This window comes from Polychytrium aggregatum (genome assembly GCF_025602895.1).
Source record: "Polychytrium aggregatum strain JEL109 chromosome Unknown BJ171scaffold_6, whole genome shotgun sequence".
Lineage (NCBI taxonomy): Eukaryota > Fungi > Chytridiomycota > Chytridiomycetes > Polychytriales > Polychytrium > Polychytrium aggregatum.
This window is the reverse complement of record NW_026516208.1, coordinates 806,610-828,029: the sequence shown is the minus strand read 5'-3', so window position 1 is coordinate 828,029 and position 21,420 is coordinate 806,610. Positions and strand designations below refer to the sequence as shown.

At 59.2% G+C, this 21,420-nt stretch overlaps 8 protein-coding genes across 8 annotated transcripts; 6 read left to right on the top strand and 2 right to left on the bottom strand.

Annotated features, from left to right (window-relative positions):
• The first annotated feature begins 370 nt into the window (after positions 1–370).
• BJ171DRAFT_258763 (uncharacterized protein) lies at positions 371–1,674 on the top strand. Its single transcript, XM_053106761.1, has 4 exons — positions 371–701; positions 856–1,060; positions 1,187–1,366; positions 1,515–1,674. Exons 1-4 carry the CDS (start codon positions 489–491, stop codon positions 1,565–1,567), a joined length of 651 nt encoding a protein of 216 aa, XP_052970045.1. The 5' UTR covers positions 371–488; the 3' UTR covers positions 1,568–1,674.
• Positions 1,675–1,975: 301 nt separating this feature from the next.
• BJ171DRAFT_578440 (thioredoxin-like protein) lies at positions 1,976–2,438 on the bottom strand (the record flags this gene model as incomplete). The annotated part of the gene is made up of 2 exons (XM_053113888.1): positions 1,976–2,118; positions 2,294–2,438. 2 exons carry the CDS (start codon positions 2,436–2,438, stop codon positions 1,976–1,978), a joined length of 288 nt encoding a protein of 95 aa, XP_052970044.1.
• A 3,919-nt stretch (positions 2,439–6,357) lies between these two features.
• BJ171DRAFT_420413 (kinase-like domain-containing protein) lies at positions 6,358–8,340 on the bottom strand (the record flags this gene model as incomplete). The annotated part of the gene is made up of 9 exons (XM_053107433.1): positions 6,358–6,508; positions 6,621–6,651; positions 6,770–6,821; positions 6,919–6,940; positions 7,064–7,160; positions 7,301–7,430; positions 7,675–7,718; positions 7,842–7,856; positions 8,094–8,340. The coding sequence occupies 9 exons, from the start codon at positions 8,338–8,340 to the stop codon at positions 6,358–6,360; spliced, it is 789 nt and encodes a 262-aa protein (XP_052970043.1).
• A 355-nt stretch (positions 8,341–8,695) lies between these two features.
• BJ171DRAFT_492249 (SWI/SNF and RSC complex subunit Ssr3) lies at positions 8,696–11,439 on the top strand. Its single transcript, XM_053109794.1, has 11 exons — positions 8,696–8,901; positions 9,101–9,140; positions 9,330–9,452; positions 9,542–9,679; positions 9,791–9,907; positions 10,081–10,281; positions 10,402–10,464; positions 10,635–10,735; positions 10,812–10,950; positions 11,055–11,177; positions 11,269–11,439. The coding sequence occupies exons 1-11, from the start codon at positions 8,780–8,782 to the stop codon at positions 11,395–11,397; spliced, it is 1,296 nt and encodes a 431-aa protein (XP_052970042.1). The 5' UTR covers positions 8,696–8,779; the 3' UTR covers positions 11,398–11,439.
• Positions 11,440–12,180: 741 nt separating this feature from the next.
• Positions 12,181–14,384, top strand: BJ171DRAFT_636406 (WD40-repeat-containing domain protein; the record flags this gene model as incomplete). The annotated part of the gene is made up of 6 exons (XM_053115713.1): positions 12,181–12,250; positions 12,465–12,550; positions 12,853–13,244; positions 13,373–13,666; positions 13,773–13,919; positions 14,070–14,384. 6 exons carry the CDS (start codon positions 12,181–12,183, stop codon positions 14,188–14,190), a joined length of 1,110 nt encoding a protein of 369 aa, XP_052970041.1. The 3' UTR covers positions 14,191–14,384.
• Positions 14,385–14,531: 147 nt separating this feature from the next.
• Positions 14,532–16,247, top strand: BJ171DRAFT_492246 (peroxisomal membrane anchor protein conserved region-domain-containing protein). Its single transcript, XM_053109793.1, has 3 exons — positions 14,532–14,981; positions 15,200–15,481; positions 15,691–16,247. Exons 1-3 carry the CDS (start codon positions 14,628–14,630, stop codon positions 16,081–16,083), a joined length of 1,029 nt encoding a protein of 342 aa, XP_052970040.1. The 5' UTR covers positions 14,532–14,627; the 3' UTR covers positions 16,084–16,247.
• Positions 16,248–16,970: 723 nt separating this feature from the next.
• On the top strand, positions 16,971–18,817 carry BJ171DRAFT_455932 (uncharacterized protein). Its single transcript, XM_053108297.1, has 3 exons — positions 16,971–17,221; positions 17,399–17,650; positions 17,735–18,817. The coding sequence occupies exons 1-3, from the start codon at positions 17,061–17,063 to the stop codon at positions 18,432–18,434; spliced, it is 1,113 nt and encodes a 370-aa protein (XP_052970039.1). The 5' UTR covers positions 16,971–17,060; the 3' UTR covers positions 18,435–18,817.
• A 517-nt stretch (positions 18,818–19,334) lies between these two features.
• Positions 19,335–21,134, top strand: BJ171DRAFT_472247 (uncharacterized protein; the record flags this gene model as incomplete). Its single annotated transcript, XM_053108646.1, has 4 exons — positions 19,335–19,509; positions 19,900–20,464; positions 20,693–20,855; positions 21,117–21,134. 4 exons carry the CDS (start codon positions 19,335–19,337, stop codon positions 21,132–21,134), a joined length of 921 nt encoding a protein of 306 aa, XP_052970038.1.
• Positions 21,135–21,420: the final 286 nt, after the last annotated feature.

The window sequence follows — 21,420 nt, the reverse complement described above, 5'->3', positions numbered from 1 at the left end:
CCGACTGGTCCAGATCAGAACAGGTCGGCATTCCAGCCTCGAATGCGCCGATGTTCCGTTGTCAACATGCGGGCGGGTGCAAGTGTTGGTGTGCTGGTGTGTGATCCAGTCGATATGCAAGTGTGGCTCCGTCGATATGCAAGTGTGGCTCCGTCGATATGCAGACAGACTTGCAGACTTGTGTGCTCTGTTTGGGCATCGCCATCAACCAGCCTCATCCGATGCTTCCTCTGCCAGCAGTTGCGACTGCCCGCATACATATAGCCGCACTCTGCCAGCGTCTTCCCACCATCGCAAGATATCCCCTTTGATCCATACCCCCGTTGTCTGCAACTGCCCTCCTCCCGACCCCTGTTTCTGCCGACACTTGTGACCCTTGTCCAACTGCACCAACCTGCAACCACAGCCATCCGTCGTCTGCAGCCACTCATCATCCATAGCCATCCACCGTCTGCAACTCCCCTCGCTCATATCCTCCCGATACCGCCATGTCCTCTCTTCCTCCCACCGAGAATGCCAACGAGGAAATCGTCGGCGGAACAGCAAAGCAAATGCGCTTCCGCAACAAGAACGAGATGAACTGGCGAGTGATCCGTGAGAGTATTCCGTACGGAGCCGCAACAACGGTGGCCGCCCTGGGGCTCTCTGCCGTCGCTCAGAAGCGCTGGCCCTTCTACCAGCGTCTCACGCTGCCCATCAAGGTGGGTTGTGTTGGGTGGTCGGGCCCGCACCCTGGCAATCCAAATCTGCTCTGGCTGTGATCTCAGCAAGCACCAGGTGGCTTCGCTGGCGCCGTGTCCAGCGACTCGGTGGACATGTTTGCCTGCATGCAACTGATCCAGGAGCTTTGATCAGGTATCCGTCATCCTGGGCTCCACCATCATTGGTTTCTTCACGGCCAGCGACATTGTGGCCATGAAGATCGATCGCGAGTTTGCCCAGCAGTTCTCTGTTGTTCGTGAAAGCGAGGTCGAGACCGATGCTTCCCAGGGCCAGATCAACTTTACCACGGCCGAGGGCTGGAAGAATGCGTTTGTCCGCTTTCGCTACAGCGCTGTCGGTGAGTGGCTGCCGCCGCTGCCTGGACTGCAGCGGTGCTCTGTATCAGTCCTGTGTCAGTCCTGTATCGGTCCTGTATCGATCCTGTCGCTGGCTGCTTGCTCATCGCTTTACTTGTCGTCGACAGCCGGTCTCTGGGCTACTTCGATGGCCGTTGCTCTCGGCTACAACTTCCGACGCACCGACATCACCCACGCCCAGAAGGTCATCAACGCACGCATGACGGCTCAGCTGCTGGCCCTGGCGGGTGTGATGGGTGTCGCCGGTGTGTCGGCCATGGTTGATATCAAGCCCATGGTGAAGATTGGTGAGTGCCGATGGATTCTCGATCTGCATTGCCAGTGCCGTCAGTTGCCATCGTCATCTCATCATCTCATCATCTCATCATCTCATCATCGCAACGACCATCGACACCATGTCGAATCGATTCCGCCATTCTCTCTGGATCTGCTCAGATCCATACTACGAACGCATCGTCGCCGGTGGATCCAAGCCGGCCACATCCTGAGTGTCAAGCCAAGCCTCGATGCAGCGAGCGCTGCTCTGGGACTGGCGGTGCTGTGATCAGACCCGTCCTGGTTTGGCGATGGCCGTGCTTGATGTGGTGAAGTGGTTGAGTGGCAATCGCAAATAGATAGCACAGTGAGACCACAACGAGACCAACAGTGTGCCGACTGAGCCTCGGAGCGGCTCGTATCAGGCACTTCACACCAGCACAAGCATGGGGCCGTGCGAACATGTCATTGTGCAATGTGAATATGCCATCGTGTTGTCGTACTGGCATATGGATATGTCGTTGGGCCATTCTCTCGCACGGACATGGCATCGTCATTCTCCCATGAATCACAGCATGGCAAAGCGAATTCACGGATATCCGGGCCGTTCGCCGATGGCCAAGGTCGGTCGCCACCATGGCTCACACAAAGAACGACTTGTCCTTCTGGACCTGCTCCTCGACATCGCCGTCGTCGCCAAAGTGCTTGTCCTTGACCCAGACGTTGGGCACGCCCTTCAAATTGGTGCTGGTCTCGAGGAAGGTCTGGATGGCAGCACCGGTATCTGTGGAACAGGATCAGATTCTGCACCACTCTGCACTCCTGTCGCTGGCACATCGCTGGCATATCGCTGGCATATCGCTGGCATATCGCTGGCATATCGCACACCGCCGGACCCAGCAGCGACACACGAATGGCCCAGGCTCGACAGAGGCTCGGCAGAGGCCTGCTCCACTCACCCATGGTGTCGAGATCGACCTGGTGGAACTTGATCCCGGCGTCGGCGAGCAGCTTCTTGGCTTTCTGGGTGTATGGGCAGTGGCTCTTGCCAAACACCACAACGGTGTGGCTCTCGACGGTGGTCTTGACAAATGCTTCGGCCATGCCTTTGGTGGTCTGAGGAAGTGGCTATCGATGAGCAGTGGGAAGGTGCGGTGGTGTCGAGGAGATGGGTGTGGTCTGGCTTATATCTGTGGACTGGATCAGACAGGGTGGGAGAGCGTTGCGGGTCTCGACCGACAATGGCCCCGAGGTTCGAGAGCAAGCTGCCGATCGATCCGCCAGATGTGGGAGGCCATCGACATATGGACGACGGCCGCCACGGCAGGGTGCAGCAACGTCCGGCATGCACGTCAGCATCCCAGCACCGGGAGTATTGGCGGGTGCGTGCCCAGGCCAATCGAGTCTGTTCAATCACGGAGCAGGCAGGTGGGCGAGCAGGAGAGTCGTTGGGGTCCACGCCCTGCGGAGCGACCGATCAGCCCGGGCAACATCCTCCTCGTTTGGCGGGTTCGTTGGACGGCCGGGGCAGGGCAGCGAAGTGCTTGCCACTCGGTGTGCGGCATCAAGTGCAGGGAGGACAGATCGTGGAACTGGGGTGTGTGGTGGTGGGCATGGATTGCGATGGCAAACGATGGATTGCGGTGGTGGGCAGTCCAAGCCAAGCTGGAGCGGCAACACCCCGGCATTCCAGTCTCGGGATGGGGTATCGACATTGCCGAGCGAGACAGCAGCGATGCGCCGCCCGAACAGACCCTGGCAATTGTCAGAGCCACGGGAGTGGGTGGGATGTGCAAATAGCCGATGGCCAGCGGCGAGTCACACGCCCAGCCAGCCAGGAGCAACAATGCCGATCTCACCCACTCCATCGCTGGCCCGCAGTGTGCCTGGCGGCATTCCGTCGATCAGCGCCGTTATCCTCAGCGATTGATGCATCGTGACCCCACAATCAGCCAGTAACATTATCGGCCGCAGCAGGTGGCTTGTCCCCAAACAACACCGTCGAGCGGGAGACAGCCGGGCGTGAGAAACCGGGCTGAAGTACCGATCAAGCCCGCCAAACACTCTGGCCTGACGGGGGCATTGGGTGCAAGCCGACTGCTGCTCGGATGCAAGTCGGCTGCTGCTCGGATGCAAGTCGACGATTTGTCGCCTGTTCGCCGCCCCCCACACAACTGTCGTTGGTTGTTTGGTTGCCAGCGCAATCAGCGATCTGTTTGGACAACCAGCCACAGATGGCCGCCTGACACAGGGTGACTATAAAACGAGCGCGAGACAGCGCTTGCCCCTCGTCCACATCGCAACTCAACCACCACGATTCCACCGATTCCCTCGTTCTCCCTCACGTTCAATACCATGTGCTATCCCGTCAAGTGCGACAAGTGTGGCAAGACGACCTGGGGCGGCTGGTAGGAGCATCCATGTGCTTTAATGTCTTGGTTGTCTGGGCCAGCTGCACCGTTGATGTCTGGAACAGCCGAGCAGCATCCGATGCGATCGCACTGGCTGCCGCTCGCACTCATCCACATCGTCTGCTGCTTGCAACCCATTCTCATTCCGCTCGCATCCCCGCAACACGGCAGCGGCAAGCATGTCGACTCGGTCATGAAGGATGTCCCCAAGGACCAGCAGTGCACCTGTCCTCGCGGGTAAGTCTGGTGGCGACCAGAGCGATGGCAGTCGAGTGGATTGGTCAAGCACAAGGGTCGCTGACACCAGGCTGTTGCATTCACAGGGGCAAGTAACGGTGCCAATCGCACTCGACGCCGACAGGCCAGCAGGCACACCCCTGTCCATCCATCACTCTGTCCACATCCATATCCGTGATGAATACACCGACTCCCGCCAGTGTCTCAGTGCTTCATCAGCGAGCGGCGTTGCTTCTTGGCCAAGGGTGCAGTGTTGGTTGAGAGTGAAGGATGGGCAACCGGCTTTCGTTCGTTCAGAATACACACCTGATTCCGCCGTCTGTCCCGCTCTGTAGCATCCTATCATTTCCTGCTCTCCATTTGCTACTCTGACGATCCAGCGCATCGACCCATCTCCTTTCCCCTGGATAACGCCGCCACTCAGTGTTGGTTCGAGACACATTGTTGCGTTCTACAGCTCGATTCAATCCATTTGCAAAAAATAACATCAGGTACGGGTGACGGAGTGGAATAGTGAAAGCTAGCTGGCGCTGCAACACGGCGCCTCCAGAGAAGGCACAAAGATGTCGAATACTGTGAGTTCCAAAAGCGGAGAGACTTTTTTTTCCAGTGAGTTCAAGACAAAGGAAGGCACGGCTTGGCTTGGTCAGGAACCGAGGGGGGCTTCGGCTGGTTTGGCGACGATGAGAAGGAGAAATGCGGGACAGTGGGGTGATACTATAGGCAGTGAGAGATGGCAGAAGGATGGGCCGCCCTGCGCAATATTACATGCATACGTGGGGCGGACGATCAGATGGCAGGGTCGCGGATTGAGGTCGTTTTCGGTGAACGGGGCCAAACAAGACGGGCGATTGCATGGCGCAAAGCGACCTGAGGCGCCTAAGGGGACAGTTGCATGTCTGTCGAGTGATAGTTTCTGTCCTTCTTGTCGCCGCTGCTGTCGTACTCGGCTGCACCGACCAGACCGCCCTTGGCGATGGTGGCGCCGTCTCGCAAGACGCCAGCAGGCGAAACGGCACCCTGACTGAACATCTCCGTGCTCTGTTTGCGGCTAAGCAATTTGCTCCCGCGGGAGCCGATGGGCATCCGACTTCCAATCTCCTTGAAGCTGCTGAAGATCCCTGTACCAGGGGAGCTCATGGTCGCGAAGAGTCCGGCATTGGATCCGAAGCGGTCGTCGCTGGCCCCAAAGCTCGAACACACATCGCTTCCGCTACTCGACGTGCTGCTGTTGTTGTTTGGGTGGGGCACCGGGAGCTTGGATGGGGTTTTGGACAGCGCCTCCTGCTTGGACTGGGTGCTCGGAGGCAGGCGGGTCGGGTTCACGCCATTAGTTACAGCGGCTCCTTTCATGGCAGAGCTGTACGTCGAAAAGGTGTCCAGGCTCGTCTGACGCCTCAAGACAGGCTTCCGCAGAACGCTTCCGTTGACGACAGTTGGAGTCGAGGGAGGGCTACCACCGGCGGGATCCTCGTCGTCGGCACGAGCATCGTACATTCGCGCCGAGCCAGCCACCTTCAGCGAGCCCGAGGTCGATGTTCGACTCATCGGGATGTCGTTTGTGCGCGGGGATGGCTGGGGGATATAGCCGCTGAGACTGGGCGACGAGGGAATCGAGTCGCCCTCCGGGTCGGTACGCAGATAGGCTGACATGGGCGGGCTCGCGAGCGACGGCGACGGAGGATTCGACGAGAGCAGATTGGGACTGCTGTGGCCGCTGGGCACGAACATCCGCGTGTCTATCGAGTGCCGGTGCTTGAGTGAGCTGGCTGCGGTGGTCGACGATGACTTTTGCATCGCGATCGACGGAATGCTTGTCGGAGCGGTAGCTTGCGCTAAGATGGCCACAGCATCACGGTGATGTCAGTATGAAGACGCTTCTTCAGCATTCGAAGGAGAGGTGTGCAGGAAGGACGCAGGATCGTCTGTATCCAAAGGGCATACCGGCAACGGCTCGTTCGCGCTCCTTGAGCTGCACTTCCCGCAGCTTGAGGTCCTTCTCGCGCTCGATCAAAAGAGCCTCCTTTCTCCTCAATGACTCGTCCTGGGCCTTCAAGCTTTCGACCCTGGTTGAGGTGGCAGATACAACAGTTACAGTCATGCAACTGGCAACAGACGGAATATGCTTTGTCCATATGGCGATACGGCGTGAGGCCTGGCATGTAGCGGTAGGCTTACTTTTCTTCAATGTCCTTCTCCTTGCTGCGAATCTCAATCTCGCGGCGGCTCAGCTTGATTGATCGATACCTTGAGAGCAAATCCTGAGCGCTCGGCCGTTGGAGATGCTGATATCGATTTGCGATGCAGTTCAGGATGAGGCGGCAGTGCACACGAGGGACGGGTACTACGGGATTATGTGCACCTCAATCAGCAAATCAGTCCATCGGAACACTTACATTTACAGTCAGCATGTCGTTGATCACGTTCTGGAGCTCCGACGAGAACCGCTGCGGCGGAAGAGGGGCAACACGTCCGGATTGGATCTTCTGAAATAATGCCGGTTGGTTCTTTGCTTGGAACGGAGGACTGGAGAGGATGCACGAGTCTGTGAGCAGGCAACACGTCCACCGCCAGCTGCAAGACCCTGCCGGATCGCCCTCGCCATCCGATCCCCGAAACAAGCGTCATGCCCACTTACGACAATGTACACAGCTCGTAGATGAGACATCCTGCCGGTCCGCGACAGTCGCAAAGGAAAGTAAGTTAGCGGAGGAGCAGGATCTACGAGGAGCAGGATCCGCGCTGATGGGTTAAGGCAAGTGATCATGGACTGCGGAGCTGACATACCGAGAGCCCAAATATCCGACTTGGTGTTATAGCATGTGTCCGTGACGAGCTCCTGCATTCGACAACCACCGTGTTAATGAGGTGCCTAAATCCAGTACCGCTCAGTCGATGGCGCCTCAAGAATACTTCAGGAGCAGGCACGGACTTACAGGGGACATGTAGTAGGGCGTTCTGAACGACGGACCGAGAGCAGCAGTGGGCGAGAGGAGTCCGGTGAGCATGTCGGAATCGCCCCATCTGTCAACCAGAATACTGGCGCTGAATAATCCGGACGAACGACAGCGCTGCACCTACCCGACGTAAGTCTTGGCGTATTCTGTTTCGGGGTCCTCGATGATTCGCGACAGTCCAAAATCGCCCAGCTTGACGTTCTTGTAGCCATCGAGGAACACTGGCCGTGCGCATGAAAACGATTGAATGCACATCGACAGAGCATCAGCCACAGAGTCACCTCGTTGCCACAACCGGTGCAGGGGTCAGGCATCGGAGACATGCATATGTCACATGCTTCGCAGGTCGCAGACGCTGTACCGTTTTCGGGCTTGATGTCGCGGTGGAGGATGGCAGGTCGGCCCACCTGTCGACCAGATGCCGAGTGACACTCGTAGAGAGCCAGAAGCAGCTGAGCCAGGATGTTCCAGATCATTTCCTCGGCAATATACTTGCTGCAGAGCGGAAGCAGGACGAGGGCAGCAGGTCAGATGGGCCGGCGGCAGCCAAGCCAGCCGATACGAGCGAGTTTGTGGTGTTAGATAGCGAGGCGAGGCGAGGCAGCGGCAGTTGTGTTGCCGGCAAGAAAGCGTCAATCCCAAGTCGACAACGAGGACGACACCCTTCGGCAGTGGGGTCGCAAGGGGTCGTGTGCCGCGGCTGCATTTGGTGGAAGGAATAGAGGAGGTGCAAACTTGCCTCTCCTTTCTGCAGCGCCGGATGATGGCCGAGAGATCGCCTGTGGTTGGGTGACGGATGAGCTGCTGGCCAGCGAGATGGACCGACTTGGCAGGCGGACGATCGCGGGGACTCGACCGATAGTGTTCGCCCTGCCAACATCATACATGGCGACAGTACTCACCTCCTTCACAGTACTCTGTTGGCGGCAAGCGTCGGGGAGAGGGCAACGACAAGTGGTCCGAAACAAGGGGCAGGGAAGCCGAGAAAATAGGTGCGACTCATCAGCAGAGATCGCCAGCGAGCATCCTTGCCTCCACACTGACTGTTGCACTCGAGCCTCGCCGCAAGAGACGGACAAAGCAGTCGGCTTTCGTTGGAACGACCGGTGATGTGAGCCATGCGAGAGCGGAGACGGATGAACGAGGGGTATTACCCATGATGATGTAGATGATGTAGCTCTCCCGATCAACAAAGCGCTCATGGTACCGCACGATGTTGGGGTGCTTGAGGTCCCGCAGGATATTGACCTCGGCAACGAGCTGCTGCTTCTCCTTGTCGGTCATCTTTTTGTAGTCGATCTCTTTGCGGGCAAAGATCTTGCCATCGGACACACGCTTTACGGTGTGGATTTCGCCAAAGGAGCCGGAGCCGATGCGCTCCAAGGTCTGGTATCCCTCCATGGCTGCGAGATCGTCGTGTGGCGGGGGAGAGTGCGTGGAGTCGAGGGATCGAAGAAGCCCAGATAGACTGGAGGCAGCGGAGACAGCTGAGACGATCGGGGACGAAAAAGCAAAAGAGGCAGACCTCCCAGCCCGAGCGGCGAGACGGGCGGGACGACGGGGCGAGCAAAGGACAGCAAAAGGGTGTTCGGGAGCCGCGCTGTGCGCGAGCAGCCACAGCGGCGCCAGCCACGGTCTGGCTATGGCCAGGCAATGGCTGCGCAATGGCCGCCATCGTCACGTGCCTGCATCTCTCTCTCTCTCTCTCTCTCTCTCTCTCTCTCTCTCTCTCTCTCTCCAATCGTTGATCAGGCCCAACCTCAACTCACCCATCACAGACTCGTCCAGGTCCGCCATCCTGCCCATCTGCATCCCGGACCCACGTACACCAGCGCCCGGCATGAACACCATCATGTCCACCCCATCATCGACCGGCAAGATCCAGAGGATCGTCGGGGCACCGGTCCAGCAGATCCCGCCCCACAAGCGTCCGTCGACAGAACCCCATCGGGCACCAGCAAAGTATGGAATGGCCAGCCTCCCAAGTGTGCCTGCCCTCGGAGCGCCCAAAGCTACTCATGATGGATCCCATAATGGGCATGTTCACCGCCAGCGTGCCGATCGAGTCTCAGATTGTTCTGCTGATCCGATCACTTCCTTTTGTCGGTGAATATGGTGCTGCGATCAAACTACCGCAACACACCGCGCGATGAACTCACAGAAAGAGCAAAAAGGCCATCGATAAGAACCTGCCTCGCAAGGTTGGTCTTGGTCGGCACGCAATCTGTCTCTGCGGTTGATCCCGAGAAGCCATCGATGCTGCGGCATCAATCAGCATCTCCAGCACCCGCCGAATGCACCGGGCAAACGGACTGCGGACAGTCCGATCCAAAGACCCAGCCCCTCCTTCTGACTGTTTTCGTGCTTCATGCTCGTACCTGCGTCGCCAGATCGAGGTTTTTGTTCCAGAGTCCAAGCTCTACGGCGAACTGCAGGATCTTGAGAAGCGAGTCGATGCCCTGATTGTTCGGAAGAAGATGGAGCTGCAGGAGTCCCTGGCCAAATCGCCCAAAGTACTGTCCAATCGATCTGGCCGCATTCGCGCATCGTGCTCGCAAATCAAACCCCACCCTGACGGTATCCTTCTGCCTGTTTGCCGCAGATGGCAAAGCGATACCTGCGTATCTTCATCTCCAACACAGCCAGCGATCAGATCAACCCGTCCAGCGAGGATTTCATGGACATCACCAATGCCAACATTCCGTCGTGGACTCTGCGGATCGAGGGGCGGCTTCTTGATGCAAGTATCGCCGCCATGGTTTAACTGATCGGCCAAATCGATACAGCTGCACTTGAAGCAGCGCTTCAACTGTGGCCTGTCGTCTGATCGGCCGTCTCTGTCGCTACTCAGGCTCCTCATCTGCGCAAGGGCATGGCGATCCAGACAAAGTTCAGTCAGCTCATCAAGAGCGTCATTGTGACCATCGACCGCGACCCAGCACTCTATCCCGAGGGCAACATCATCGAGGCAAGTGCCCTCATGATCTAACAGCTCAGAGAGCCATGCAGGAGGGGCGCGACAACATCGAGATGCTGGATATCCAAGCCCGGCTCGATATGCCTGCATCATCAACCGACTCGCTTATCGCAAATTGACTTCGTGTCGCAACTGTCTATGCGCCCCCATGCTGCACGCCACAGTGGAGAAAGCCGCACGGCGGCGCCGAGTGCGATGGCTTTGAAATCAAGCGGCGCGGCGATACCGATGTCAAGGCAAAGATTGCGATCCATCTGGACCCGCCGATCCCAAAGTTCAAGCTCTCTGCGCCATTGTCGGCCCTGCTGTGCCTTCATACCGACACGCGGACCAATATTATCTCGGCTCTCTGGAAGTACATCAAAGTGAGTCGAGTCGCCAGCAGCCAGTGTTGGCTGCGACTGTAGCTCGCGGCATAGATCGCTGGCCTCAGTCTCGAGGCCGTAGCAATCACGAACTAACGCATAATCTTTGACCTGCGGAAGCTCAACAAGCTCCAAGACTCGGAGGACAAGCGAGTGATCAACTGCGACGATGGACTGAAGCGGGTGAGTCAGCGACGTCTGGGCTCGCCGAGCTGCTTGCGTGTGGAAGTCGATGAGCGGCATATTTGAGTCGATGCGGCGAGCCAACTTGCAGGGATCTGAAACGACTCTTCCGTCGCATCACCATTCTCATCGATTGGCAATCCAACGCCGTCCATCCACGCGTCCACCAGCTGCTCCCGAATACCGCCCACGTCCTGTTCTCGCAGCTTATTGAGATGATCGAGCCGCATCTACTGCCGGCTGATCCCATTACCCTCGAGTACACAATCCGGTAGGCTTTCTTTCCTTTCCGTCAGGCGGCTGGCAATGTCTTTGAGAAGCCTGACAACCAAGTTGATGTTCTCCAGAGTGGACGAAGGCTACCATGCGTCTCGCTACGTCTACGACGTCGAGATCGAGCTCGAGGACATGACTCAGAAGAAGGCCAAGGACTTTGCCAGTGCCAATGCTGCTCTGCAGAAAGAGCTCGAGCAGTACGATGACCAGGTGAGCCCCCGATGTCTGGCCACTGCTGGTGTGCCGATGTGTCGGATCTGCTGGTGTGCCGAGTCTGTTGACGCTGCTCACGCTGGATCACGATGCATTCCCAGATCATCAACCTGGTCCAGCATATCAACCAAGCGAAAATGAAGCGGGACTTTATGGCCGCATTCGCCAAGGATCCGTGCACGTTTATCAACCACTGGATGGCGAGCCAGAGCCGCGATCTCGAGGTACACTGCATACCCCGCCATGGCGGCTCCCCATCGGCTTCATTAGCATGGCCCGCCGCCCCTAACGGGCTTTGCTGTCCTTATTTTGCAGACCATCCTCGGAGACAACCGCGTCAGCCAGGAGGAAATGAGACGATCGGCATTCTACAAGGACGGCTGGACCCAGGAAGCCATCTTCCACTATCTGGCCCAACAGGACCAGTTCGGCAGTCAGTCGTAACTCGGCCTGGTCCAATAAACGCCCCCGTTCTGCTTGCCCGTGCCTTTGTCTTGGCCCTAACCATCGTCGCTGAGTCGTCGAACTGCCTATCCTTTCGCTTGCAATCGTCGCTGCAGTGTTGTTTGTCGGTGTTGTTGCCGGTGGTGCTCGCGCTATGGATGATTGGGTCGCCGAGTCATCAGCCCTTCCATCTCCGTCGCCGGCCAGGCTCCGCTGCTGGTGGCCCATCAACCTACAGGCGCCGCCACCGACAGGGAGGTCTGAGCTTTGCTCGCACCCGCATGTTCTGGATCAGCTTCTTCAATCTGGTCGTCTCCCCCTTCGTCAAGGCTGATCCGCAGAGCGCTTTCCCCGTCGCAGCCAAGAGCGCTCGTCCGGGCTCGCCATCGTCTGAGCCTTCGCCAAAACGGCGGTAAGAATCTCCAGCCGTCTCGGCCGACGCCTGCCTACCACCACCACACCACTACCACCACTACCACCACGGCCATCACAGCTCTCCCCCCCCCGCTGCTGTCGCCGCATGCAGCCTCGTCCGTGCATCAGAGCATCGGCCAAGAGCCCAGCCGACCCTTGACTCTTGGCGTCACGTGCTGACCCTCCTGGCCGTATTTGAGGAAACGAGGGGCTGTTCCCGCTCTCGCCTCATCGCCATCGCCATCACCATCGCCAAACGCCGAGGTTGTCGACTGTCCAGAGTCCTCCTCCTCCTCCTCTTGCTGCTCCACGACCACCGCTCAACCGCACCAAAGCCCGTCCAGCTCGCCCTGCTCATCGCGCCGCAAAATGCCCGAGGTCTTTGATATTCTCTGGGGAACTCCCATCACCAGCCACGCCTGGAACCGTGACCGCAGCCGTAAGACGTGCTGGCCCTGTCTCCCTGTTTCAGCTACAATGTCGCTGTGTCCTGCGCAAAAGCACTCTGTGATCCAGAGAAATAGAGCAATCGGTGGACGCTCCAAAGATGAGCCTCTCTCCAGGCGCTGCAAGCCTCAAGGGGGCCACACACCTCCCCCAGATTGGTGCTACTCCCGGCGGCCGATGCTGATCATCTGTTTGCGTCATCGCAGAGGTTGCCGTCGTTCCCAACAACAACGAGGTCCACATCTACGGCCAACGCGGCTCCGAGTGGGTGGTTCTTCATGTGCTGAAGGAGGTACGTCGCCGCCCTGCTTGCTGCTATGGCACGCCCATGTCGGGATCGCCATCAGCTTGGTCTCGCTGCAGCTTCCTCATCGTTTGCGTCTCTTGGATATTGATGCTGTGGACGTGGTGTCGCCGAGTTGGTGTTGGAGTCGATATGCTCAAGCCTGAACTCGATGGGTTGCAGAATCCGTCGGCTGCGTTTGGTCCATTCGGCTGCCGCACATTGACCCCCCCCCCAGGATGGGTTTGATGAGCTTTGCTGACGCTCTCCATCTCCTCGAAAACGCCTTGATTCGCTGTTGATTGGAGCAGCACGACAAGCTCATTACCTCGGTCGACTGGGCTCCCAACTCGAACCGCATCGTGACCTGCTCCCAGGACCGCAATGCCTATGTCTGGAGCTGGGACACGGCCACCTCCAGCTGGAAGCCCACGCTCGTGCTCCTGCGTATCAACCGAGCCGCCACCTTTGTCCAGTGGTCGCCGGCCGAGAACAAGTTTGCTGTCGGCTCCGGTGCGCGCATGATCTGCGTTTGCTACTTTGAGGAGGAGAACGACTGGTGGGTCGCCAAGCACATCAAGTCGCCCATCCGCAGTACCGTCTTGAGTCTCCAGTGGCATCCCGACAACATCCATCTCGCCGTCGGATGCGCCGACATGACCGCTCGCGTCTTTTCGACCATCGTCAAGGGCATCGACTCGGTGTAAGTGTCTTGGGGGCGGATGATCTTGGTCTCGGAGCCACAAGCAGCGGGTGCTGTTATGCGACGCCGGCTACAGCTGTGCCGTAGCGCCTGAATGACTCACCGATGTTGTTCTGCATGATGGGCAGCTCGGCTCCCTCCGTCTGGGGCGGCAAGTCCAAGTTCGGCACCCTCGTCAGCGAGTACAAGAGCCCTGCGAGCGGATGGGTTCACAGCGTCGCCTTCTCGCCCAGCGGCAACGTCCTGGCTTTTGCCGGACACGACTCGTCCCTCAACATCTCGTACGGCCCCCAGGAAGGCATCGTCAGCATCAACACCAACCATCTGCCCCTGGTCTCGATCCTGTTCATCTCGGAGAACTACATCGTTGGCTGCGGACACGACTGTGTCCCTTACCTCTACAGCAACCGCGGAGGCAACTGGTGGGTGATCCAGGAAAGCAGACGACGGGGCGGGCACCCGCGAGGCAGCTTTGGCGACGATGGACTCGCATCCGCAGCATTCTGAATGGCTGCTGTCTCTGCACAGGGAGCTTGTGGACAAGCTCGACCAGGGCAAGAAGCGCCCCTCGGCCACCTCCAGCGGTATCTTGAGCAGCCGTTTCCTGGCGATGGACACTCGCGGCCAGGCCTCGACTGAGGTCGAGCTCAACAGCAACCACCAGAACACGATCAAGTAAGGCTGTTTGCGCTTTGGTTGCGCGGCTATGTGCAGCACGATCCTGCGGCCTGCTCATTCGGCAGTCGCCAGTGTGCCACCATCTGATCGATCGCATGAGCTGGACCGTCCTGACATTCTCGCTTGGCCGACTCCCAATCCAACCAGGACCACCCGTGTCTACGAGGCTACGGGCAACGCCGTCACCAAGTTCAGCACCACCAGCCTGGACGGCAAGCTCATCATTTGGGATATCCTGGCCTCGGGTCTGGCCAAGGTGCAGCTTTGAGCGGCCGGCGCTGAAGGATTGGCGCGGTTTGATCCGGAGCCAAAGACGGACAGATCCACTGCCGTGCCCGGTTGGCGCCTGCCCAGGCTTGGTTTTGTTTGTTCCTGCCTTGCGTGGTCCTGCCTTGCGTGGTCCTGCCTTGCGTAGTCCTGCGTCTCCAGGCCATGAATACAGCGTCCGCAGATGAAATCAGACTCGGTGTTGCTTGTGTGCGAGGCTCTTGTGTGCGGATGGATGGCCGGCAATTCCGAGGCTGCCCCGTTCGCCAGCGCGATTTCACGTGCCGCGAGCGTCAATCATGAGCCCTCGCTCTGCCTCGCCCGCTCGTCCTTCCGCCCCGTCGCTCGTCCTTTCGGCGCCTATCCTTGGCCCTCATCGCTCTGCACCCGAGGCTTGCCTGCAGCTTCTCCTATCCCGCCTAGCAGAACTCGCCGTCCATGTCGTCAAACCGCTCCGAGTTGATTCAGAGTGCCGTCCGCTTCCTGAGCGATCCCAAGGTCCAGTCGAGCCCCCTCGACAAGAAGATTGCGTTTCTCGAAAGCAAGGGCTTGACTTCCGATGAGGTCCAGGAGGCCGTCCGGCTCTCGTCCCAAGGCACGAGCGCCCCCAGCACCACCGCCTCGGCTACCTCGCTTGTCCCGGCTGCTCCCGGTGCAGTGCCTGGATTCACACCTCATCCCGGATATGTCCAAATGATGGCGCCGCCTGCGCCCGTGACAACCTGGAAGGACTATGCCCTGGCCACCTGTGCTATTGTCGGCGTCGGATACGGGCTGTCGCTGCTGGCATCGGTACGCATGCCATCTGCACCGTCGCAAGCGCTTGATTTGGCTCTGGCGGCCTCACTGCATCACACCACCACCACCCAATATCACCCATACTCGATCGTGCCATGGTTTCGAGGTTGCTCGGACGCCCAATATCTCACTCCTCCTCCCCGTCATGCAAATCCTGACACTCATCCGTTTCCGGTCTTTCCCTCATTTTCCGCTTTTTGTGGGATCTGCAGAGATACATCTTGCCGTTCCTGCCGACACCCGACCACCCGGTCTTCAAAGACTCGGAAGAAACACAGAAGCTCGTCAAGGCCTCCAATACCACGCTCCAGGCCATCGAATCCACCTCGGCTGATCTGCTGCAGACGCTCGAGACCCACGCCAAGGAGATCACCCAGAGCATGGGCGATCTGAACGTCTATCTGGAGGCTCTCAAGCTGCAGGAGGAGAAGCGCGACGAAGAAATCAAGACGATCCGCGAGGATCTGGACGGTCTCAAGAACATGATTCCGATGGTTCGAAAACTCCTATTTTCCTGAGGGGCTATCGGTCGCAATGGGCTGTGTTGGGCGCACGCATCCTGCAAGACTTTTTTGTCGATCGTACTGGCGAGGGGCATCGCATGACCGTCGTGCTGCGAGATGAAATGATCAAGGCGTCGCTCCCTCGGACTGACGGCCTTTGATGGCTTGAGAGCTAACACAGCTACCGTCGGCCGTTACAGATGATTGAAAAGAACCAACAGAACCAGGCCGGCATCCTTGAGGACTTGCAGAGTGAGGTCAAATCGCTGAAGAGTTTGTTGGTGACTCGCCGAGTGGTCTCCACAACCACCACCAGCCACAGCAGCCACCCCACGCCGTCTTTGGCGGCTGCAGACGAGCCCGCAGCGAACGGCAAGAGCGAGCCCAAGATCGTCGCTGGCACCGGCGTGCTCAACGGAATCAAGGCGGGCCTGCCCAGCCCGGCGTTTATGTCGATATCCAAGCCCAGCATTCCGTCGTGGCAGCTTCAGAGCGCAGCTGCGACCGAGACCGGTGCCGGAAAGCTGGAGGAGACCCAGGGAGCCCCTGCGACCGAGAATGCGGACGACAAGCAGGAAAACGTCGAAGAGTAGCGAGCGATGCGCTGTCAGTCGACAGGCAGTGCGTTGGCCCGAAGGCGGATCGAGGATGGCTCGGAATCGAGATGCAAACAAGTCTCGGCGGCTCGGCACTCGACAATTGTATATAGTGGGAGCGTGCTGAATACAGATGCGTCGTGACCGAGACGTTTCCAACGCAATGTGGGTGGACGGTCGAGCCGTTCGGCATGCGCGATCAACCGATGCATGGCCAATCGACGGATAGTCAATCGATGCATGGTCAATCGACACACGGTCAATCGACGCATGGCTGCCAGCCAGCACTCCCCTCGATCCGACCTCGACCCCGCTCCCTGCTTTCTGAGGTGCGGGTCAGAGCACGGATCAGCCAGCCGGCCACCCCCTGCCCCGGCCCCGCCGTGCAACGATAGCGGCAGCGAGAACCCTGCCGGGCCGGGTCGACGGCAACACCGCGCCGGATGCCGCCAACGCCATATTTGTCAGAGCCTTGCGGAGTGTGGGGCCAGGGCACTGACAGCGCTGCGTCTGATTGGCGGCGGGGTTGTGGGGTAGCCGCCCCCCTTGCTGCCTGCACCGCGCTCGGCAGTTGATCCCCGTGGCCGAGCGAGGTGCCTTTGTTCGAGGGCAGAGCAGCGATTGAGGCTGAAAGCCGTCGTCGTCGAATGCGCTGGATCACTTCGATTGAGATAGTCGACAGCTATGATCGCAGGCCGGCCGACAAGGTCCGTGCGGACACGCGGCTGGGGGGTGTGCTTTGATCTCGCCATCGCCCGGACTGCATTGCCCATCCGCAACGAACTGCAGCGAACTGCAACGAACTGCAGCGAACTGCGACGGCCGCCGAGCTATAAAAGGCGCGGATCCGCCTGCGTTTGCGTTGAATCGCCATCACTCCCGCCCACGCAGGCCTCTTTTTGTTTCAGCCCTCTGATCGTGCTTGGAGCCCACCGTTCCCACACCCCTTCTTCCAGCCCCCCATCCAGCCCATCATGACCCTTATCGATGCAGCCAAGACACTCGCCGTCGGCGTCGGCTTCGGGTTCGTCCTGGAGAAATGCAAGGTCTACCTGCCCACCGTCATCACCAACCAGCTGCTCATGAGCGACTTCACGATGATGCAGATGTTCCTGACTGCGACTGCCGGTGGAATGTACGTTGCTGCTGCTGTTGGAGAGCCTGTCGACACCCCTGCCTCATGGCCCACCCCATGATCTCGCGAGAAACGCAATAGCCGTGGGCTCTGTCGCCATACCCTGCAGAAGCACGCACCACGCTGTCCCGTGTGCTGCTGCTGTGCACTAACACTGTCCTCTTGAACTCCCATCAGCATCGTTATGAGTGCCCTCGAGCACGCCGGTCTCTTCAAGAGACCCCCCAAAACTTCCCTGACGGTCGGCCTCGGCACCCTGAACGGGTTCGGAGGCAACGTCCTCGGCGGAGCGATCATGGGCACCGGCATGGCTCTGAGCGGTGCCTGTCCTGGTACCGTCATCGTGCAGCTCGGCGCCGGTCTGCAGTCCGCCCGGTATGTCGCGGCGGGCGGCCTCGTCGCGGCGGTACTCTTTGGATATACCCACCGGTAAGCACCCCGGAAGCTCGCAGTTCCCACATCCGGTCGAGCAGATTCGCCATCGCCATCGCTGACATTTGTCCCTCGGCGCAGGTTCATCCAGAATTTCCTGCCCAAGTTTGGCTCCAAGACCCAGGTGGCCACTGTCGATCAGCGCCTTAAGGTGCCCTACGGCCTGTTCGGCATTGGAGCGGCCTCGGCCCTGCTCGCTGCCGTCTATGTCCTCGGCCAGGTCACCGACTCCCGCAGCGCCGTCCTGGCTATCTTCAAGGACGCTCCCGCACGCTTCTCCAGCCTGCTCACCCTCCGAGGATTCGACCACCCCACGCTGCAGTCCTTTGCCTGGACCCCTGTCGTCGGCGGTCTCGCCCTGACCGCTGTCCAGGCCGGCTCCATCCTCCTCCGAGATGCTCCGCTGGGTGCCTCCACGGCCTATGCCGAGATCGGCGCGCAGATTGTATCGCGAGTCGATGCCAACTGGAAGAAGAACGCCCCGCTGTACCAGTCCCACATCGAATTGGACTCGACCTACCTTGCTGTCGGTGTCTTGACCGGCTCGGCCCTGTCGCTCTGGCTCGCCGGAGCCTCGGAGCTGCCTCCCCTCCTTCCCGCGGCCGTGAGCCCCATTCAGGCCATCGTGGGCGGCTTCCTCTTGGTTACCGGTGCTCGCCTCGCCAACGGATGTACCTCGGGCCACGGCATCAGCGGCATGGCTCAGTTCAGTGTCCCATCGTTTGCTACCATCGCTTCCATGTTCGCCGGCGGAATCGCCACTGCTTTCCTGGTCTATTAACTGTGACAAGCACGCCCCAAGTGTCCTTTGCCCGCCACACGTTCAGCGTCTGCTTTCCAGGGCCGACAGCTCTTCTACCTCTGCCTCTGGATTGACTACCTGACTACCAGCAGCCGGACAGTGCGATTCATCGACGGTGCTGAACTCTGCCTCGATTCCCTGCCATCCCTGTTCCTGCTGTGGCCCGAGCCTCATCGCCGTGCCCGGCCGATCTCCAAACAGCCATTTACTCTCATCCGTCTTTGCCTTTTATGCCCTCCGTTCGCTCGACTTGTTTCTGCGCTCCATTTGAACTGGAGTGCTGTTTTCAGAGCAGCGCATTTTTCCCGGGTATTCTCAGCTTTAATCTGACTACTCAGGGTCATATGTATATAAAGTACAACGTGTTTCGAAAGCCGACCTGCTCGGACCCATCTCCGTGTGAATGCATTGGTTCGTGCATTGGTGCTTGGGCTTTATGCAGGCAGATCCGGTCGCCGATGGGCTCTCAAGTAGCTTTGGCCATTTGCGTCTGTGGTTGGGCCGTTGAAGCCTGGGCAGCTTGCTCTCCAGGGGTTTCCGCTTCCCCTGATCACCAGTGCAACCCATCCTGATCGCTCTGCCGCCTTGGCCCGAGCCTCTCCTTCCCACCATCTCCGTCGCCTCGTCGCCTTGGCGGAACAACAGCCAACCCCAGCAAGCCAAGAGCGAGAGCAGAGCGAGAGCGGCCCTGACCTCCCCGCGTCATGTTGGGCCGAGCGAGACGCGCTCTCGGCCCTCGGCGTCCTCTCGCTTCGGTGGCTCCCCTGACGAGACAAAACAGGCCCCCCCCCGCTGCACCGACATCCACACCGACTTTCTTCCCACCCAGAACGAGGCCCTGCTCACCCCCCCCCATCCTCCCACCCGCAACCCCAGACCATGTCCAGAATCCTCACGGCCGGCGAGGAGTGCCAGCTCGCCGCAAAGACCTTCAGCGCCTTTGCCGAGTCCACCCAGGGCGGCGCCATCCCGGCCAACTTTATCGCCGGTGCGATGGGCATCGCCGTCATCCGCGGCGAAACCGGCGTCGCTGTCGTGCGGCTCAAGTCTGGAGGTAATGGCCCGGATGGAAAGCGAGAGGAAGTGTCTGGATCGCTACTGTCGAGCTGCTGCCACCACTTCTAGCCCATTGTGCCTTGCCGATTGCCGACCGCCCGGGTGTGCTTGGAAACGCCCAGGGGCCGAAATAGCGCCGGGCGACTCTCGTCTGCCTGGGGCTTTTGTCGCCCGTCTGCTCGTTGGCCTTCTGAATAATGTCCGATCGGGGCTTGTCTGTATGTCGCCTGCGCCGGCGATGAGGGCAAGCACTGTCAAGTCGCTGACATGGCCCCCTGTTCGATCTCTTGGAGCCTCAGACTCATCACGCTTTCGTTTGCATCGCCAACCATCATTCTGCCTTCTCCCCTCCTGCACTCAACGGCAACGGATTCGAACCTGTGTCCAGAGTGGTCTGCTCCCTGCGGCATCCTGCTCGAGAACGCCAATGGACAGATCCAGCCCGGCCAAGAGACCATTCTGCTGTTCACAAGCGAATCTGCCATCCTGTCGCTGGTGGCCCGCACCCGCCTGGTTCTCAACCACACACACCGGTTCCTGCCGGGCCCGTTCACAAATCAGTTCCTGGATCCCACCATCGACGTCTACGTCTATGTGCGCTTCAGCGGCATCTTCACGCCAAGTGACCTGGTCCAGAGCTACATGACCGGCTGGGGCGTGCGTGAGGACATGGACCGCCACGGCCGTTGGCATGGCAAGGACGTCTCCTGGCACGACGTCCTCACCAACAAGATCACCGTCGACCGGAGTAGTGTCGGCAACGCCCTGTACGTCATCCTCAACCTGGCGGCCGGAAAGGCTTCGATGAACAGCAACCAGGGTCGCAAGAACTATGCCGATCTCGACAAACTCCCAAACGGACCCGTCCGCATCACCAATGCCGTCCTTGACGGCTCCAGCTCCGGGTCTACTGCTATTGGATTGGCTCAGCAGCAGCAGCAGCCGACACAGCAGTCGCTGCAAGATCAGCAGCAGCTCCTGGCGCAGCAGCAGCAGCTTGCCCAGCAGCAACAGCAACAACAACAGCAGCAGCAGCAGCAACTCTCGCTCCAGGAGATGCAGCAGCTCCAGCAACTCCAGCAGCTTCAAGCGCTTCAGCAGCAACAGCAACAGCAACAGCAACAACAACAACTCAACTATGGATCCAACTATGCGGGCTCGGTTTACAACACCCCGGCAAGTCTGATGGGATACCAACAGACGCAAGCGCAGCAGCCGACCCAGGGATACTCAGCCGCTCAACTCTTTGCCATGAACGTCGGCGGTAACTCGTCGATCCAGCAGCAGGCAGCCTTGCAGCAGATTCAAGCCCAGCAGCAACAGCAGCTCCAAGCTGCTCAGCAGGTTGCCCAACAACAGCAGCTGCAGGCCGCACAGCAACAGCAGCAACAGCAGCAACAATTGCTCCAGCAGCAGCTTGCTGCCCAGTCCCTGAATCAGGGCTACCCACAACAGATGGCACAGCTGCAGCAACTTCAACAACTTCAAGCCCTGCAACAGCAACAGCAGCAACAACAGCAACAACAACAGCAACAGCAGCAGCAGCAACAGCAATATCAGATGTACGGTGGCCAGTATCCAAGTGGTCAATATGGTGGCGGTCAGACTTGGACCGGATACTGATTGTCGATCGCCGATTGGATTGAAGTAGGGTGAAGACTCTCTGGTTCAAGAGAAGGAGGGGGGAGGGATGCACTCTTTGGCTTCATTCAAAATAGCGACCCCAGGCGATCGACATCTCCCCCAAACAAACCTCCCGGCCTGTCGTTGTCTCTTTCGGGTTGCCAACCGAAAGCACAAGTGACTTGGCCCGTGAAGCTACCAAGAGTCAACGAGAACCAGGAAATTGCCCGCAGCAACGACGATGTGGACAGTCTGCAGTCTTTGCTCCCCCCCCCCAGCTGGGTGC

Excerpts from the sequence above, each read along its gene's own strand:
- BJ171DRAFT_258763 (XM_053106761.1), top strand. The coding sequence starts at position 489 with ATGTCCTCTCTTCCTCCCACCGAGAATGCCAACGAGGAAATCGTCGGC. Across the intron at positions 702-855 it reads GTCTCACGCTGCCCATCAAG|GTATCCGTCATCCTGGGCTC; the intron begins GTGGGTTGTGTT and ends AGCTTTGATCAG. Across the intron at positions 1,367-1,514 it reads CAAGCCCATGGTGAAGATTG|ATCCATACTACGAACGCATC; the intron begins GTGAGTGCCGAT and ends GGATCTGCTCAG.
- BJ171DRAFT_492249 (XM_053109794.1), top strand. The coding sequence starts at position 8,780 with ATGAACACCATCATGTCCACCCCATCATCGACCGGCAAGATCCAGAGG. Across the intron at positions 10,465-10,634 it reads GCGACGATGGACTGAAGCGG|CTGCTCCCGAATACCGCCCA; the intron begins GTGAGTCAGCGA and ends CGCGTCCACCAG. Across the intron at positions 10,951-11,054 it reads TCGAGCAGTACGATGACCAG|ATCATCAACCTGGTCCAGCA; the intron begins GTGAGCCCCCGA and ends ATGCATTCCCAG.
- BJ171DRAFT_492246 (XM_053109793.1), top strand. The coding sequence starts at position 14,628 with ATGTCGTCAAACCGCTCCGAGTTGATTCAGAGTGCCGTCCGCTTCCTG. Across the intron at positions 14,982-15,199 it reads GGCTGTCGCTGCTGGCATCG|AGATACATCTTGCCGTTCCT; the intron begins GTACGCATGCCA and ends TGGGATCTGCAG. Across the intron at positions 15,482-15,690 it reads TCAAGAACATGATTCCGATG|ATGATTGAAAAGAACCAACA; the intron begins GTTCGAAAACTC and ends CGGCCGTTACAG.
- BJ171DRAFT_455932 (XM_053108297.1), top strand. The coding sequence starts at position 17,061 with ATGACCCTTATCGATGCAGCCAAGACACTCGCCGTCGGCGTCGGCTTC. Across the intron at positions 17,222-17,398 it reads ACTGCGACTGCCGGTGGAAT|CATCGTTATGAGTGCCCTCG; the intron begins GTACGTTGCTGC and ends AACTCCCATCAG. Across the intron at positions 17,651-17,734 it reads CTCTTTGGATATACCCACCG|GTTCATCCAGAATTTCCTGC; the intron begins GTAAGCACCCCG and ends CCCTCGGCGCAG.